This window comes from Corvus moneduloides, chromosome 3 (genome assembly GCF_009650955.1).
Source record: "Corvus moneduloides isolate bCorMon1 chromosome 3, bCorMon1.pri, whole genome shotgun sequence".
Classification (NCBI taxonomy): Eukaryota; Metazoa; Chordata; class Aves; order Passeriformes; family Corvidae; genus Corvus; species Corvus moneduloides.
The window spans coordinates 79,191,016-79,206,622 of record NC_045478.1 but is presented as its reverse complement, the minus strand read 5'-3'; the positions used below and the strand labels follow the sequence as shown (position 1 = coordinate 79,206,622).

At 42.9% G+C, this 15,607-nt stretch overlaps 1 protein-coding gene across 5 annotated transcripts in view; it reads right to left on the bottom strand.

The window, feature by feature from the left end:
- Positions 1-422: 422 nt before the first annotated feature.
- The window catches only part of CAPN9 (calpain 9), a 33,472-nt gene continuing 18,287 nt past the window's right edge, over positions 423-15,607 (bottom strand). Inside the window, exons 16-22 of one of the 5 annotated variants that reach the window (XM_032102346.1) lie at positions 15,449-15,513; positions 13,034-13,102; positions 11,571-11,649; positions 10,801-10,917; positions 9,291-9,349; positions 6,138-6,235; positions 5,148-5,231 (exon numbers count right to left, since the gene is read on the bottom strand). In XM_032102346.1, coding sequence (XP_031958237.1) covers position 5,231; positions 6,138-6,235; positions 9,291-9,349; positions 10,801-10,917; positions 11,571-11,649; positions 13,034-13,102; positions 15,449-15,513 — 488 coding nt within the window. In that variant the 3' untranslated portion in view covers positions 5,148-5,230. Of the gene's footprint in view, positions 5,232-5,673; positions 8,484-9,290; positions 9,350-10,800; positions 10,918-11,570; positions 11,650-13,029; positions 13,103-15,448; positions 15,514-15,607 lie in introns of those variants that run through there. The other 4 variants (XM_032102347.1, XM_032102345.1, XM_032102348.1 and 1 more) reach the window with 4 other exon arrangements.

Below are 15,607 nucleotides of genomic sequence, written 5' to 3'. Positions count from 1 at the left end.
AGAACAAAAAGCTGGCTGTCAGTACATTCAGGGAACCAGCTGCATCACTACTGGCAATTGTGACTGAAGCCTTGTATACAAGCTGTGCTACATGTACCTAAAACACATGTATATCTCTATATAAAAATCATTATTTATATTACATATTTTATATGAAGTATATAAGCCTACCTTAACATTCATATCAATATGCTTCTGAAGCAGTAGATTTCCATATCTCCCTTCCATATCTCTCCATCTGAGAGATGCCCAAGAAAAGGAATGCTGCTCAGTTAAACAATGCAGCATTAGAAAAATGATGTTAGGTCTTCATAGGTCTAAACCACAAATTCCCGCTCTTGGGGTAGTTTGGTGTTAATGCTTTTCAAGAACTGCTTGTTAATGATCAGGAAACTACTAAATTAACAACTCTGGAGAGTTAATTGACTGAACACTTTCAATCATTTATTAGGGAAGGAAATCCTTGCCTGTAAACAAAGCCGGTGTAGGGTTATTTCATGTCAGGAGCAGTAACAACACATCAAGACATTCACAAACCATGAGTTAGGGCCACTAAAATTATCAACAGGGTTTAGACTTCAAAAATAATAAATTGGGATTGATCTTTATTTGTATTTTGTTTTCTGAAGCTTTAAGGCCTGCTCTAATGCCATTTTATAGATATTCTCAGTAATCATAAAAGCTGAAACTTCCAGTAAAAATCCTGACAATTCTCACTTTCTCAGAGGCTTCTGGAGGAGATGAGATTCTATGGCACTGACAGTGCAACTGCAAAGGCTGCCAGCAAGGAAGGAGCCTTTCTGATCCAGACTGAAATTCTGAGCAGCAGTGGAATGATTTCTACCCCACATGAGGCAAAGAGCATCTTTTCAGTGAGCCCAAATAATGGGTCATGTCTTTCTGGCATAAGCAGGGCAAAGGTACCATGTCTGGTGTCTCTTGGGCCATCTTAGGTCCCAGGTGTGGTGTGGTAATGGGGAAATTTGCTGTGGTCTATGGAGGGAAATAGGGGCAGGGCTGCATTTGCCTTATGCAGGCATATTGTCCCTGTGCTTTGGGAACATCCCTGCATCCAGCCACAGCAGTGGGCTCCAGCTGCTGCCTACCCAGCCCCTCACACCATCCTCATCAGGATGTTTGGGGTGCAATGTGGCTGCATTCTGTCAGCAAAGCTGCTCTGTGCGTGCTGCTCTTCAAATGGGCTTTGGCATTGTGGAAGTTTTTTATACTCATAACCAGGCATCTGTTTTTAGGAAATGCAGAAGTTAGGTTGCTGTCCTTGAGGATATGCCTTGAAGAGCATGAGGGCAGTTTAAACGCAAAATCTGTACACAGCTGGGAAAGTTTCTTTCCAATGCTGTCCATAGGTGATTGATTAATCAGATTAAATGATTTTATTGGAGGTCTCTATAGGCTAAAATAATGAAGGAAAGTGTCCCATTGCCAAAAGCTGCATACAGGCAGTCTTCTTTACTCAGAAAGACTTGCCCCATACATCATTCCTTGACATCAATGAGCTCTATGAGACCCTCAGCTCCCCTGAAAAGTGGGTCTCTTCTCCTCAGAACTTTTGGGGTGGTGATGGAGCCTTTGCTTCTGGTTCCTGATACTTAAACCCATGATAATTGTGGCTCTTTATGTCTTACACTCTTCTATCATCCTGGAGGAAGGGAGCAGCACATTTGCTCCCTAGTGGGCTAGGCAAGCTGTAATGCCAGCCAGTTAAGCCAGACTTGCCGTGAAATGTTTGCAGACTGCAGAGCGAGCTGCTGAGGGAGCCGTCGCTCTCCGGCTCCTTGCAGATTCACCATCCCACACTCAACGCAGAGCTCATTTTCTTTTCCTCACACTGAGTTACATATCTTTTCCCCAGGGGTTATGCAAACTGCACAGTGACTCTCTTTCAGCCTCCCAGCCAGCCGTGCACCTGTTTTTGATCAAAATTTTTCTGCTGTAGCCCTTGTTGGCTCAGAAAAGTGCTTTGACAAGCTTGAAATTTCCTGCCTCAGGAAGGAATAACATCTCTCTAAAAGAGTGCTGTGGGTTCTGTTGGAGAGGTATTACCCATGAGCTGCAGAGAAAGCTGGACTTATTATAAGGATCAGAAACTGAAACAGCCTTTGTCATGGCAGGACAAAAGATGTCCCAGAACTCCTGGCTCCAACAACATAAGACACAACTTGGCCTGCGGCCATTGTGGCAGTTTCATTAAGACACTTCGCAATCTCTGTTTCTTGTGCTCAAAAGTTTTCCTACCCCACTTCAAGAAAATACACCATATATAATGTCCCTGTAAGGAATAAAGTCAGACAGCCTTCAGCTGAACCTGGTAGGGCAGAAAGCTAAGATGAGGCTGCAGCTGATTGTGACTCATCCACTCCCCTTTCCCCAGGGACATGAAGAAACCCTCCTAGAAATGGGAGAAATATTTATGTAACTTTCAATGCTAGAGAAAAAATCTATGAGGTTGTCAGTGTCTGTACAACAGCCCCCTTGAGTTTTGTCTCCACTCTCCTTGACCCATGTTCTGATAGAACTTTCAGTAAGCTATTTATCAGCTACATAGATAAACCAGCCATCATCATATCAACATATGGTGACAGTGACTGAGATCTACCCTATTAATTGCTGACCCCATTTCTATTTCAGTCACTTGGCATGTCCTCTAGGAAATGAATGGGATCAGTCATGATAAATCCATTTTCTCTGGCACCAGATAATCTGCTTCCAAGCTGGAGCAGATGCTGAGATGCCCATGCTGGCAGCCTGCTGCTGGATGACCAAGGGGGCTGTAGTGCAATGCGACTGCATCCCTGAAGCTTTGTGTTGGCTCCCCTTTGTACAATAAAGGGTTCTGCTACCCAGTATTGTGTCCTAAAATGCCCTGCTGATATATCACAGATATATCAGGAAGGGACCAGAAGGGGTCATCTGTTTCATCCTCCCTGCTCCAGCAGGATCATCCTAGAGCACCTGGCACAGGATTGTGTCCGGGCAGTTCTTAGTCATCTCCAGTGAGGGAGACTCCACGAATTCTCTGGGCAATGAGGTCCCAGAGATTATTTCCTGGATGGATGACAGCCTTGAATTTGGGTGTTAAACCGATGTAGAAAGGCTGAGTGTCTAACAACCAGAGGAGACTGGAGAGACAGGTAAATGCTATTTGAATTACTCAAGGGTTTTGAGCCCAGATCTCGTGTTTCAGCTCTAAGCACTGGGATATGAGGCACCATGGTGTGGTGGTTTGGACCTTCTCAGCTCCCTGTGCTGGAGCTACTCTGTTTTGCAGTGAAATTGGGCAGTTCTTTGAGAGGACAGGGATGGAGGGAGTACGTAAACATTTAAAAGTATAATTTGCTGGTGCTGCTAGTCAGACAAGGAGAATGCTTGCCATAAAACACTAAACTGTCTAGAGGCACAGAAACTGCATCCCAGCACTCAGTGCTGGGCTGAAAAGTTGGACACAGGTTTGCTCTCTGTCTCCAGCAGTGCTCAGTGCCCTGCACAGACAGGGGGAGCTGGGGGGCTGGAAGAGCCAGGTGTGTGCCCTCAGTCAGCCTTCTGCAGGCAGGTGTGGGCTCCCACCCCCCCGAAAAGAGAAGCCAGCTCAGCTTGGACCCTGGCTGCCAGAACCCCTTCCCAAAGCCTTGCACATGCCATCACCCTCACTCAGCCCCTGGCACAGCCCTTGGCACAGCCCCACAAAACTGTGTGCATCTGAGCAAGGAGGAAGCCATGGGTCTGGAGCTGGAGCGCCCTCCCAGAGCAGCACGGCTGCTTTCCCTTGGGACGTTTTGTTTTCACTTTATTTGTGTCCCTGGGACCCAGCTGCTTAGCAACTGGATAAAATTGTCACAAAATGTTGGCATTGCCCCCCTCACCAGGGCAGTGGCTGGGCTGTGTCCTTGGGGGGGCTGTCTGCCAGGAGAGGTGGCCACACATCACTCATGAGGGAACCCCCATCCCTGTCCTTGTTTTACTGGGAGGCCTCTCCCAAAGTGTGAGGGAATTTGGCCCTCGTGCATGGCAAACACTACACTGCAGGTAAGGCATGTAGGCAGCTCCATCTCTCCCTGGGGGCAAATGAAACATGGACACTTTTTGGATCTGTGGATAAACGCTTTTTCCTCTCTGAAGGACCAGGAAATAAAGCCCACTTGAAGTAGTCCAGTGAAGTACCTGAAAAGGAAAATATTCACCATTTCTGCTGTATACTGGGGGGAGATGGGGATGAATGCACTTACTTTGGTTCAGGGCCTTCTAAATAAAAAAAAGAAAAAAAATGGCAATGAAGAGTTGTGGCTATATATTCCTTGGGCCAGAAAAAGAACAGGCATGTGTCTAATGCCTGCTGCTATCTTTGCCCTGTTTGAGTCCTCTGCCTCTGTGGATAATACTCAAAGAGGTATCCAGGCTGCCCAGGAGGCCAAATCCTGCTCAGTGGAGCTCACTTCCCTTGAGGAGTCATGCAAAGGGCAAAGGATGAAAAGAAGAGATTTTAGGAGAACAATTTATAAGAGGCCCTTATAAGTGCCTGATGTGCAAAAGATAGTTGCTGGCAATTGCTGATATCTTGTGTGTTTACCTCAATCAGCAAGTATTTATAATTAATTTTTAAAATGCTGAAGTTCCAGCCTTACTGGGAACATTGCAAACTGCCCTCAGCACTCTGATGTGCTTCCAAAATGTACACTGCCACAAGTCAAAAAGAACAAACACTCACATGTTTCAGGGAGGAGGTTGGGGATAGTGGAGAGGTAATTCAGTTCAAATGAAAATTATTTAGATAACTCATATCTATCCACAAATATTTAATTTTCATGACTGGAAGCAACCACAACTGTTATAAATGGGGTGAACTACCACATCACTTCTAGCATTTCTCCTACCTGATGCCACAGCACCTGGCATGAAGGATTTGCCAGCAGTGGGATGGCCAGATTTCACTTTTTTCTTTCCCCCTCGCTCCCCCCACAATGCCTCGTGCACCGGTTGTGCTGACACATGAGTTTGCAGGCTCCCAAAAGACCTAGTGGGGCTTAAAATAGGTCTGTAACAAAACCCAAAATGCCACAAACAAACAAACAAACCCATAACATCCATCAAAAAAAAAACCCCAAACCAAAATGAAGATGCAGCATTGCTGAGCCACTCCTTGGAAGCTTTCTGAAGAAGTGTGGGATGCTTCTGACCACACTTGTGCCCACGATGTTTACTGATGGTTTCTGTCTCTGTTTGTATGGAGAAAAAGCAGAATGCAATTCCACTGTTTTTCAGTTTCTTTACTTTTTTGAGGCAGTTTTTCATGGTAGTTTTCACTATCTATGTCCCTTCTGGCCTCAGCAACAGGCTGGGAAGCAAACCTACTTCAGGGCAGGAAAATGCCATTGCCATCATAGTGGTTAGGGTGAATGACTACCCTCTCAAAAGGCTTATGCCTTGAGTTGATGTTGTTCCTTTAAAATCAGAAATGTGCCGTGTCTTGGAGCACTGCCCAAACTCTTGGGGTGTTGAGGTGGCTGAGAGGACACAGGGGAGCAGAGGAGAGACAATCAGCTCCAGGGCAGCAGCCCCTGCTAACATCTAACCTGAGGCTTTAGCAGCAGGTTTAGAGTGAGATTTTTCATTCTATGAGGTAGTGGGAAAGCAGCCCTATATCTAAGTGATTCTTAGTTTTTTCCACTTATAAAATTATGAAAAATGACTCTCGTGTTCCCCATTAATATTGCTATTAGCAGACAGGCAGGGCTTCCCAGCATGAGCCATTCTTGCTAACAAGGTCTGTGTGCAACACATTAGGGAATGTACCTCTCACAGCTTTGAGAGCACTGTAAGGGATTGGCCATAGATCCTGCAATGGGGTACAGGGCCAAACATACCTGCATCTCATCTCATCTCACATCAGAGAAGACAGCAAGATCTAGCTTTAGGTTCAAGATCCTTGATTAAAAAAAAAAAAAGACCAGCAAGCCCAGACTCCTGCTTCTGGGCAGAGTTGCCCTCCTGCTCCAACAGCAGGTGGGTGCAGTGCTGAGAAGGATTGTGTTCAGGTGGGGCTGTGAAATCAAACGTCTCACTCTCCCACTCAGTCACTCACACAAAACAGCGTAACAGGACACAAAAAAACCCCACCTTACCAGGGATTATATAATCCTCCATCTTCAGATGCACTTACTGCCAAAGTTACTCTTCCCTTTTTAAGGTGGGTCTTGCTCCAGTGCAGGAAGGAAATGGTCTAGCACACAGGACAAGGGGGAGCAATTACTGTTTTTCCCCTTGATGCTGGCAAGGCTTTCAGCACTGGCATCTGTAATATCCTTACAGCCAAAGTGGTGAGACAGGGACTGTGCTGCAACAGAGTCTGAGTGGCCATGGACCACCCCGGTTGTACCTACAAGTTCTCTTGTGCTGAACTCCCTTATGTGCCCTCTGCTGTGGTTGTGGGTGCTGTGTCAGTCCCAAGGCAGAACTGGGACTGGGCTCTCTGCAGAGAGCTGGCTGGCCAAGAAAGAGGCTGATCCCTAAAGAACTCAGATGTAATCTCTCAAGCTCCTTGTGGTACAGCGGGCAACTGCTCCAAGTGGGCAGAAAACTCCCCAGGGTGTTTTTTCTTAAATGCGTGAATTTTGGTTCAAAAGCAGAGGAGATTTTTGCCTGTACCTCATTGCTCCCATCTTTATTTACCATTTTCATATAGCAATCCTGACTTCTCAAGACAGTATCAGCTCTTTGGAGAGGAACAGAAAGCTACACTGGTAATGCCAGGTACTGAGACATCTCTTTTCCTCTGCATAACTTGTGAACAATGGTATATTACAACAAATATCCACATCTAAGCTTGTACAGTAAACTAGTTAAGGATCTGTGATTTGGGGGTTTTTTGTTTGTTTCAAGTATGCAGCTGAATGTTTATAGGACAGTCTAGATTTTAATCCAAACTTTCACAAATTTAGACAGATGTCTCTGGTGCTGTAAAAGGGCATACATACATCAGCACATCTGAAAATCAATACACCTCATGGGGCTGAGTACTTCAGTTAATCAAATACTGCGACCATCAGCTTTTGCTCAGCTTCTAGCTAGCTCCAGAGTATTTTCTGCATAGTTACAAGATTATAACTGCTAGAAGAAAAGAAAGTTGCTATTTTAAACACCATGATCTCTATGTTTTTTCATTGTTTGAGCTTCACCTTTATTGCAGCTTGATTTTCCTTTCTGAATTGCTCATTAGGTCTAAATCTAGAGAAAACAAAATCCTGTCTATCTCAGTGATCCTGGACAGCAGGGAATGCAAGGCTAGTCTAGGGCCATCTGTTTCACTGCAAGAAAGGTTTTAGAAAACAAATCCAGACAGTTGATTCATTATAAAATAGACATAAGTTATGAGGATAATCAGGGAAACAAATCCTATGAAGACATCTTAAGTCCCCAGCTGCTATTACTGTTATTTTTTAAGCCAGCATTGGCTACCCACATCACATGAATAATACTGTATAAGTCACAGATGCAAAATAGCAATAGCTGCAGAGATCAGGACCATACCAATTTAGTAACATTTAGTTATTTTAAACCGATTATAGTTATTCTTCTGGAGCATGGCTGGTGTGGGACACAATCTCGGATGGTCTGGAGTAAAACATCCTCATGCAGGAGCTCACTGTCTCAGAGGCCACGTGTTTCTCTGAAGATGATGACAAATTGTGTGCAACTCTGCAGAGATGGGCCTATAGGACACCCTTTGGCTACGCAGCAAAGTGTGAAGCAGAGGAACTTTGTTGGTAGCAGAGGAAGGACTAAGAAAAGGGGAGATGCAATATTTTTTCCGTAAGTATATCTGTGATGAATGTCAAACCTTTGCTTAAGCATCCTTCTAAGGAACCCTGGACCTGGGACCTCTGTCACAACTATGAAGAAGTGAATTTTCACCCATAGATTCCCTAGTCTTTCTTTGTCCACAGTTCACCAGACTGCAATTCATGTGGCTGTGACAGGGTACTTGTCATGTAGCCACACATTATACCTGGAAATAAATTTCAAACTGAACAAGTTTTATGCAACCTTGTATTTTCAAAAGCACCTTATACTAATTGGTAGCCAAGCAGCAATAAAGAATTTTAATCACTATAGTCTGTGCTGTGCTGAAACTAAATACAATCCTGTTTAATAAAAACCTGTGGTCACTCAGGAAGATCAGTTTCAGCGTGCTTAAGAGGCATGTGTGCCCCATCCAAATGCTCAGTCCCAAATCCAGTATCAGGCTCTACCAAAACCAAAACCACGTGATCTAACACTTGAACTGATCCACAGGGCTGGAGAACAGAAAGGGTGGGCAGCATGCATGTTCCTCTACATGAAATCTCCTGGTGAAGTTTGCATGTGAAGGGGACCTCAGCTCTTGGGGCAAAAGTCTCGGCAGCAAAGTTGCAAGAAACTCCTGGCATCCAAATCAGACTTCTTCAGATGTTCATTGCCAGGTTGATAAACTAGTATCAGAAAAAGATCAACTTTACAATAAAGCTTTTCAGGCCGTTCTCCCTCCCCATGTCTTTCCCCAAATGGAGCTGTTCCAAAGCAGTGCTTTGCTCTGAATTGACCCCATGAAGGGAAAAGGACCTTTGCTCACTTGGCTTTTACATCCTGTCATTAAGGAGAGACCTCAGCCAGCAGGAAGGAATAAGGCAAAGCTCTCCAAGCACTAGATGCTGGAATCAGCAGTTACTTTATTTGCATCCCAGCAGCCCACATGGGTTCCCACATTTCTTTTGCCTGGGAATTCATTGTGCCTCACCCCAGGAAGCTTTGGCTTAGTGAAATGAGAGACAGCTCACAGCAACAGGGAGACAAAGAGAGAACAAGAAAATAAGAAACCTGTGCTGAGCAGTGTGAGAAGCAAATGATAGACATGCACAGATGAGGCTGATCTGAATTCCTGGGGGGGTTCAGGGAGTGTGAAAGACCCCCCCATCCCCATCTGCTCCTTCCTCTTTCCCCACTGAAACCTGGTGCCCAAGGAGGGAAAAAAAACAGAGAAACTAGAAAGGGGCATGGGAAGTTGTCAATATGCCACAGGGCAAGGAAGGAAGGAAGGAAATGGCGTGGAGGAGATTTAATCAGTGCGTGGGCTGTAGTGGGCTGTAAAATTCCAGCCGTGGTGGAACCTATGGCAGATACCCCCCTGCACTCTCACAGACACCTGAAGTATCATGCAGAAATACTCCAGTTCTTACAAGAGGACAAAGCTCTAGAGAAACCCCATCATTTTGTCAGTGTTTATGAATCTGTGCTCATACCTCGCCTATATTCAGGTTAACGAACTCCTTGTTTTTCGCACTCAGTGCTTGGAATACTCCTGAAATGAAAAACAGGACACCAGTGCTATAAATACACCTCATTCATATTCATACACGAGCTCTCCATCCCACAATGACAAGCGGTCATGCCAAGGAGAGGGAAGGCCTGGCACAAAGGCAGATTGCTTAGGATTGCTTGGTGGTGGTAGCTCCTCTGACAAAGCAAAGTCCATGCAAGAGGAAATGTCTTGCTCACTTAAGGCCTTTATGCAAGTCTCACTTCAGGACTTGTCTGGAAGAAGTGTCCTGAATGTGCTAAACAGTCAGATTTGGAGGATACTCTGAAACCAAGCCAAGCAATTTGCATTTCTTTTTTACCTTATTTAACTTTTATCTCTCAGAAGTTTAATAATTCTATTACTACATTCAAACCAGAAAGTAAAGAGAAGAACAAAACAAAAAAAGAAATCAGTGAAGGAAGTTGATTTTTCTTCTCATAGAGTGAATTAGGTTTTATTTGAATTTGGAGGTACACTTGTGATCATTTCAGCATTTATCCAGCCATTTAACCTATCTCTACTACTGCTGCTTTGTAACAAGAGTGACCCTCTACCAGAATTGAACTGAGACCTTCGGTGCCTTGATGTACAGGGAACCACATCTGAAGCCAAAAGTGAACATGTTACATAAAGGGAGATACCTGCCCAAGCGTGTGCCAATTTTCTCTTTCCATAAGGCACAAGTAATATTTGAACCTTGAACGTATGTGATCCCAAATTAAGCTCCTGGGTGAGCCACAAGAAGGGTTACAGCACGGACTTCACCAGCATTCTTCACATACCTTCAACATTGCTGCAGAGTTTATGCAGCAAGCTCTATCCACATGGGGAAATTTTCCATTAGCAGCAGAACACTTTTCCCTTTACAGGAGAAAATCCTAAATGCAAATGCTAAACACAACTCCTTTCTGCTAGCCTTGTACTCGATCTCAGATCTTGTACAACACGCTCAACAGCCAAAAGCAGAACAACTTCTTTTTCAAAGGGGATGAAATTCCAGAGGAAGAAGATACTTGTTGGAACCCTGGGTTTAGAGAATTTAGGTTTTTGGGATATAATTATGCATAAGTGTAACAATATGGAGGATTATGGTGGATTTATGTCTTCTTCTTTCTCCTCCTTCTTCACAAATCTAGGATTTATGCTATTGGGTCAAAAGTTCCGCACTGCGGGACACGAAAAGTTAGTAATTGGATTGTAAGTAAAAACATATTACTTAGCATGTTAATTGGTTAATTTAGACTTTAAAAAAGCTTGGAAGTGAAAACTCACGGCCATTTTCCACCCTTCCAACAAAGAGGCACACTCTGTGCAGCTGTGTTACTGATAAGATATAATAAACAACTAAGTCCAAACAAGAATACGCGCTCTCCTGCATCTCAATTCACACTCTGAGTAAAAAGAACTCGAGATGTAAAAAGGAAAAGAAGAAAAAAGTAATAGATACTCACGACTTGCATTCTCTAGGCGAATTAGGCAGTTCAGAAAATCATCAAATTCAATCTGGAACTGCTCATCAGAGTATCGGAGGACAATCAGTTGCAGCAGGTAGTTGTTGAGTTGGTATCCTTCCCAAAGACACACAGAGAAGAAGTGAGCAACCTCACAGGTCAGTGGGAATCTAAAGATCTCTATTAACTAATCTTGAAAACCACTTAATGGGAAGATACTCTGTGGCACACATCTGTCCAGAAAAAGATCTAACCACAAAGATCCTCAAGTTTGCAATGAATAACAAACTCTGAACAAGAAATTTTTCAGGCACTGCAGTTTCTAGTGCATGCACACTGTGATGTATGAGAGACCATTCGCTATTCTTGAAATTTGGAGGGATTTCTGCAAAACTGTCTGCTTTAATAAAAATAATTTGTGCTGAAATACTAATGCAGTGATTGATCTTCATAGCAGCTTACTCACTATTCCTTCAACCCTTGAATGAAGATGGACTCTGAAGCGGTTTGTTTCAGGGTCCAACCCTGCACAAGTGCAGCCCTGTTGAGTTTAACAGAGCTCGCTAAAATACAGAGATTGCTCTGACTGACTGCCCTTCAGGACTGGGGGTACCTGGGGCAAAATTAGCCTACTCAATGTGTCCAGGTTCTCGCTGGGGTTTAGACCTCTTCTCTGTTCCAGAGCACCTGGCCTGTGTGATTGATTGTCCTCTTCACCCAGGCTGATCTGCCTGACAGGTTTACCAGATAAAATGCAGGGCTTGCCTTACCTGCAGCTTTAAGAGCACCACGAAGCTCATAAGAGGACATGGAGCCAGATTTATCAAAGTCAAATTGAAGAAAGATACTCTGTTATGAAAGGAGCACACAGAAAGCTCAGTACTGGGATATGAAAGGGAGCACAGATAGGGCATAGCAAGGCAAGGTGTTTATCTCCAACTACATAGCAGAAGCATTTAAGAGAACTGACAAGACTTTGGTCTAGATCCAGTCTGATTTTATAATAGAGAAGCAAATCTTGGTACCAGTTCTCTTTGTCATATGAACAGGTTTTTGTGACTTAAACAAGTACTGCCAAATCCAAGCATTAAAAAATAATGAGTTGCTCTTCTTTAAAAATTTCATTATTTTTAAAGAAGTTCTTTTAACTGGAAAGGATTGATTGTTCTCTTCTAACTCTTAACTGACACATTCTCTTAATCTCCTTTTATGTTTTTCTCCGTAGTTCTGAACAGTAGAGACAAACTATTTAACATGACGTTAATACTGTCACAAATATACTCATTTGCTTCTAAGTATAAAAGATATGAATAGCCACATTCATGGTACAACCAAGAGAACCGGTCAAACAGTTTGAATTTTGACCTATATATTAAGCAATTTTTAAGCTGGAGTTAAATTCCATCCTTTCATTGAGCTTTGGAATATGAGTTATTTAGAGCTGTCATCACACTCAGCTTAAAATTTTCCAGCAAATACATGTGCAAATCTTCCTACAGGATACAAGGATTTCTCAAGGCCCTTGTAAAAACACAGTGTGTCCTTTGTTAAAAGAGATGTGGCATTAGTACTCAGAAAAAGTGTTGGCCATTTCTGATGGGCTAGACAAGAAGCAAAGAAGTGCGTATTTTGAATGCTTTGGTGAGGCACGAATTCAGAAAAACCTATTCATGGCCATAAGGAAACAATTATAATGTCTTTTATTTGAATATTCAGTCTGTGATTGATTCTGCAAGCCTACTTATTCTTAATACCATATACAGTGGCAGGGAAATGTGTTTAAAATCAGAATCAACACTTTCCCAGACTTCAGTACAGTTGACTCCTAAGAGATCAGTAATGAAAATGCAGTGACTTAGGAAATTATTATTTCCTACTCGTCATGAATCATCACTTTCTTCTTCTCTACAACTGCAGTTATGGAAACTCCTTAAGTTTCCTTTTGATTGGCTTGCTTATTAGTGCCCATCGCATTCTTTATCCCAAACATAGTTGATTAGCTTACAAAAATCTCAGTTATTTCCAGAAAACCATTATGGTTTAGCATCATGGAAAGCTAAGAATGTCTTTGACTATCCAAAACAAACCCCATGCTTTTAAAACATTTGTTTTGTGTTAGAATTCATGGCTTGAACACACTCCGGTCTCCATTTTTGTCTGCATATACCTAATAAACTGTTCAGGAAGTAGCTAATGAAATGGAAGAAAAATTGCAATGGATAATGTCACCTACTATCCATTTCTTCATTTTGTCCCAGAAAATTTTGAACTCACTGAATTCCAGTTTCCCATTGCCGCTGGTCTGGTAATACGAACTAAGGAAAAGGACTTGTTATGTGAAAGTCCAAATTCAGTCTGAACTTATCAGAGTAGCTCTTTAAGCAGAAAACGTTGACTGGAAAGCCTATGGTGCTGGTGAAACTGGCGTCGGGATTCCTCATGAGGTAAAGCTCCAGCAGTTACAGTCATGGCTGTGATACTGGAGGAACATTATGTGATATAAAAACACAGCTGAGCATTCAGGCTCTACGTGAGGAAGAAAGACAGATTATTCTAAGTCAAGAACAGTTTTGGATGTAAATGGAATATAAATTATTCAGAGGATTAAATTACCCGATTAAAACAAATTGCCACTGTACCCAAAGGAGTGAGTCAACCAATGTGCTATTCAGTATTTTTATCTAGACACCTGACTCTGTTACAATGGCGCAACCAAAAATTAATGGGAGTAGTGGGGTGAGACTGGCAAAATCTGGTCCTTATGGTCTGAAATAAATGCCTGTATAGCAGTTCTAGGAGGCAGTGATTAGATCTGCCTGGCCTTCCCTCTGCCTGAAGTGAGGGAATTATTTCACTGAGTTACTGATGTCCCCCAAGCACAGCTCACTTCCAGGATGAGGCACCTGCTCTGAAATACTAAATAAGGAACGGCCCATTCCCCTTCCCTTTTCCATCATGCCAGGACAAAGCCCTTGCTCAGATGGACACTGGGTCAGCGAGCATTCACAGAGGTCAACACATGTCAAGCGGGTTCTAGCTAATGCCGGCTGTTATTTGAGCACCTACGCTGGTGATATTATTGAGGGCACCCACAGATCCCAAGGACATTCTCACTTCTGCAAAGAGTTTTTTTACCCAGCCAGGTTCTTCTTCCCAGGGTCACGTAGAACTCAGTCCCTGTTCCTCACCACCACATGGTGACCATTGCCAGGGATTTCAGTAGCATGTGACACAGAGGAGACTATGCCAGGATTGACTTGGGTTTGCATTTTTATGGTTTTGCTCCTCCATTGTGCTCCAAACAGCATGTCCAGTGGGATGATTGTGTCTGCATTCCTTGTGCTTCCAAAGCAGAGGAAGAGATGTCTCCCCATTTATTCAAAACTATGCAGAGATTTGCTTGGAAGCATTGCAAATCATGGAAACTATTTAGTTGTGTCCTAAATAGTAAATCTGGAATGGCTGACATGCTCCAGGGTCAAGTGCAGGCCCTGGGTCTGTGCCAATACCATGTAAGGATGAGATGTGAACATGGACCAGCCTCCCTACTGAGGCTTGATTTTTAAGTGAGGAAATTTAGGACTGGTCCCTCGTTTCTCATTGCATGTGCAGGGTGACTAATCTGCACAGAATTTTAGTATTACGAACTAGCTTTAACAGGATAAAATTTTGACTGTTTTGATTTTCTCTTAGAAGTGTTCGAGTGAATGCTACCTCTGTCATGGACTGGAGTAACAAAAGCAAAAGACAAGAACATCTCAGCTGAACAAGCAAGACATAAACCAAACATTAGATACTTGCCTTGGTAGCACTGTTTTGTCTCATGTGTAACAAAACTGTTTATTGGGAAAGCATATTGCAAAACCAGCTCTACCCAAGGAGAAGCCATGCTAAGCAAACTCAGCAGGGACCAGAACTCTGCAAAGGACAAATCTGGTGGGAAAGAATCACCAGAGCTGTGATTCACCTCACTTGATGTCTGAGCAGTCATTTAGCATGCCTCAGTTAGGTACATCCAGAACAATTAATTACACCACCCCTTTCACTATCTACAAAGGAAGTCTAGAAATCTAGCTTAGATGTAGACGCCTACACCACAAATGCCTAAATTTGGACAGACAACTCTCACCCACATGTCTGTTTCCTGGAGTCCCAGGAACTAGCTGAAAGACCAGATTTTCCAGTTTTTAAACTGATTGTCAAAAAAGAGCTTTGATATCAGCAATTTTCACCACTGCTGATCTCTAATTTCTGACCCATAACTTGCATGTACAACTCTGTCTGGTGAGTTTAGCTCTCCAGACAACAGACTTCTCTGGAGCTTTGTCTTCTAGGTCTCCTTCAAATAAACCACAGCTTGAAAAATGCATGGTTCTATACAGAAGTAGCTTGAGATTTCCTTCTAAATGTGCTCAGCATTAAAGCATCTGCCTCTAAGTCTGTAATAGAAAACAGTTTGTCTTGAAACTCCTAACTCTAAATTTCTAAAATAAAGATCAGGATAAAACGGTCATGTATTTTTGTTTCCTTTGGGTAGTGATCTGCCATGACATTACCAAATCCATCTCTGACATCTACAACATATAATGTTATGGACAACTATACTCATTCTTCATTTAGCCTCACAAGCACTTATTTGAAAGGATACATCCATAAGAGAAATGATATTTCGGCATGAAATGAGACTTAAGTTCTTGAATTTTATGTTCTTTGCTGAAAAAGAACAACAATAGGAAAGAAATCATTGGGCAAAGCTGTCTTTTATAAACTGAAAGTAGAAAACAGGATTCATGAATAGAGATAGCTG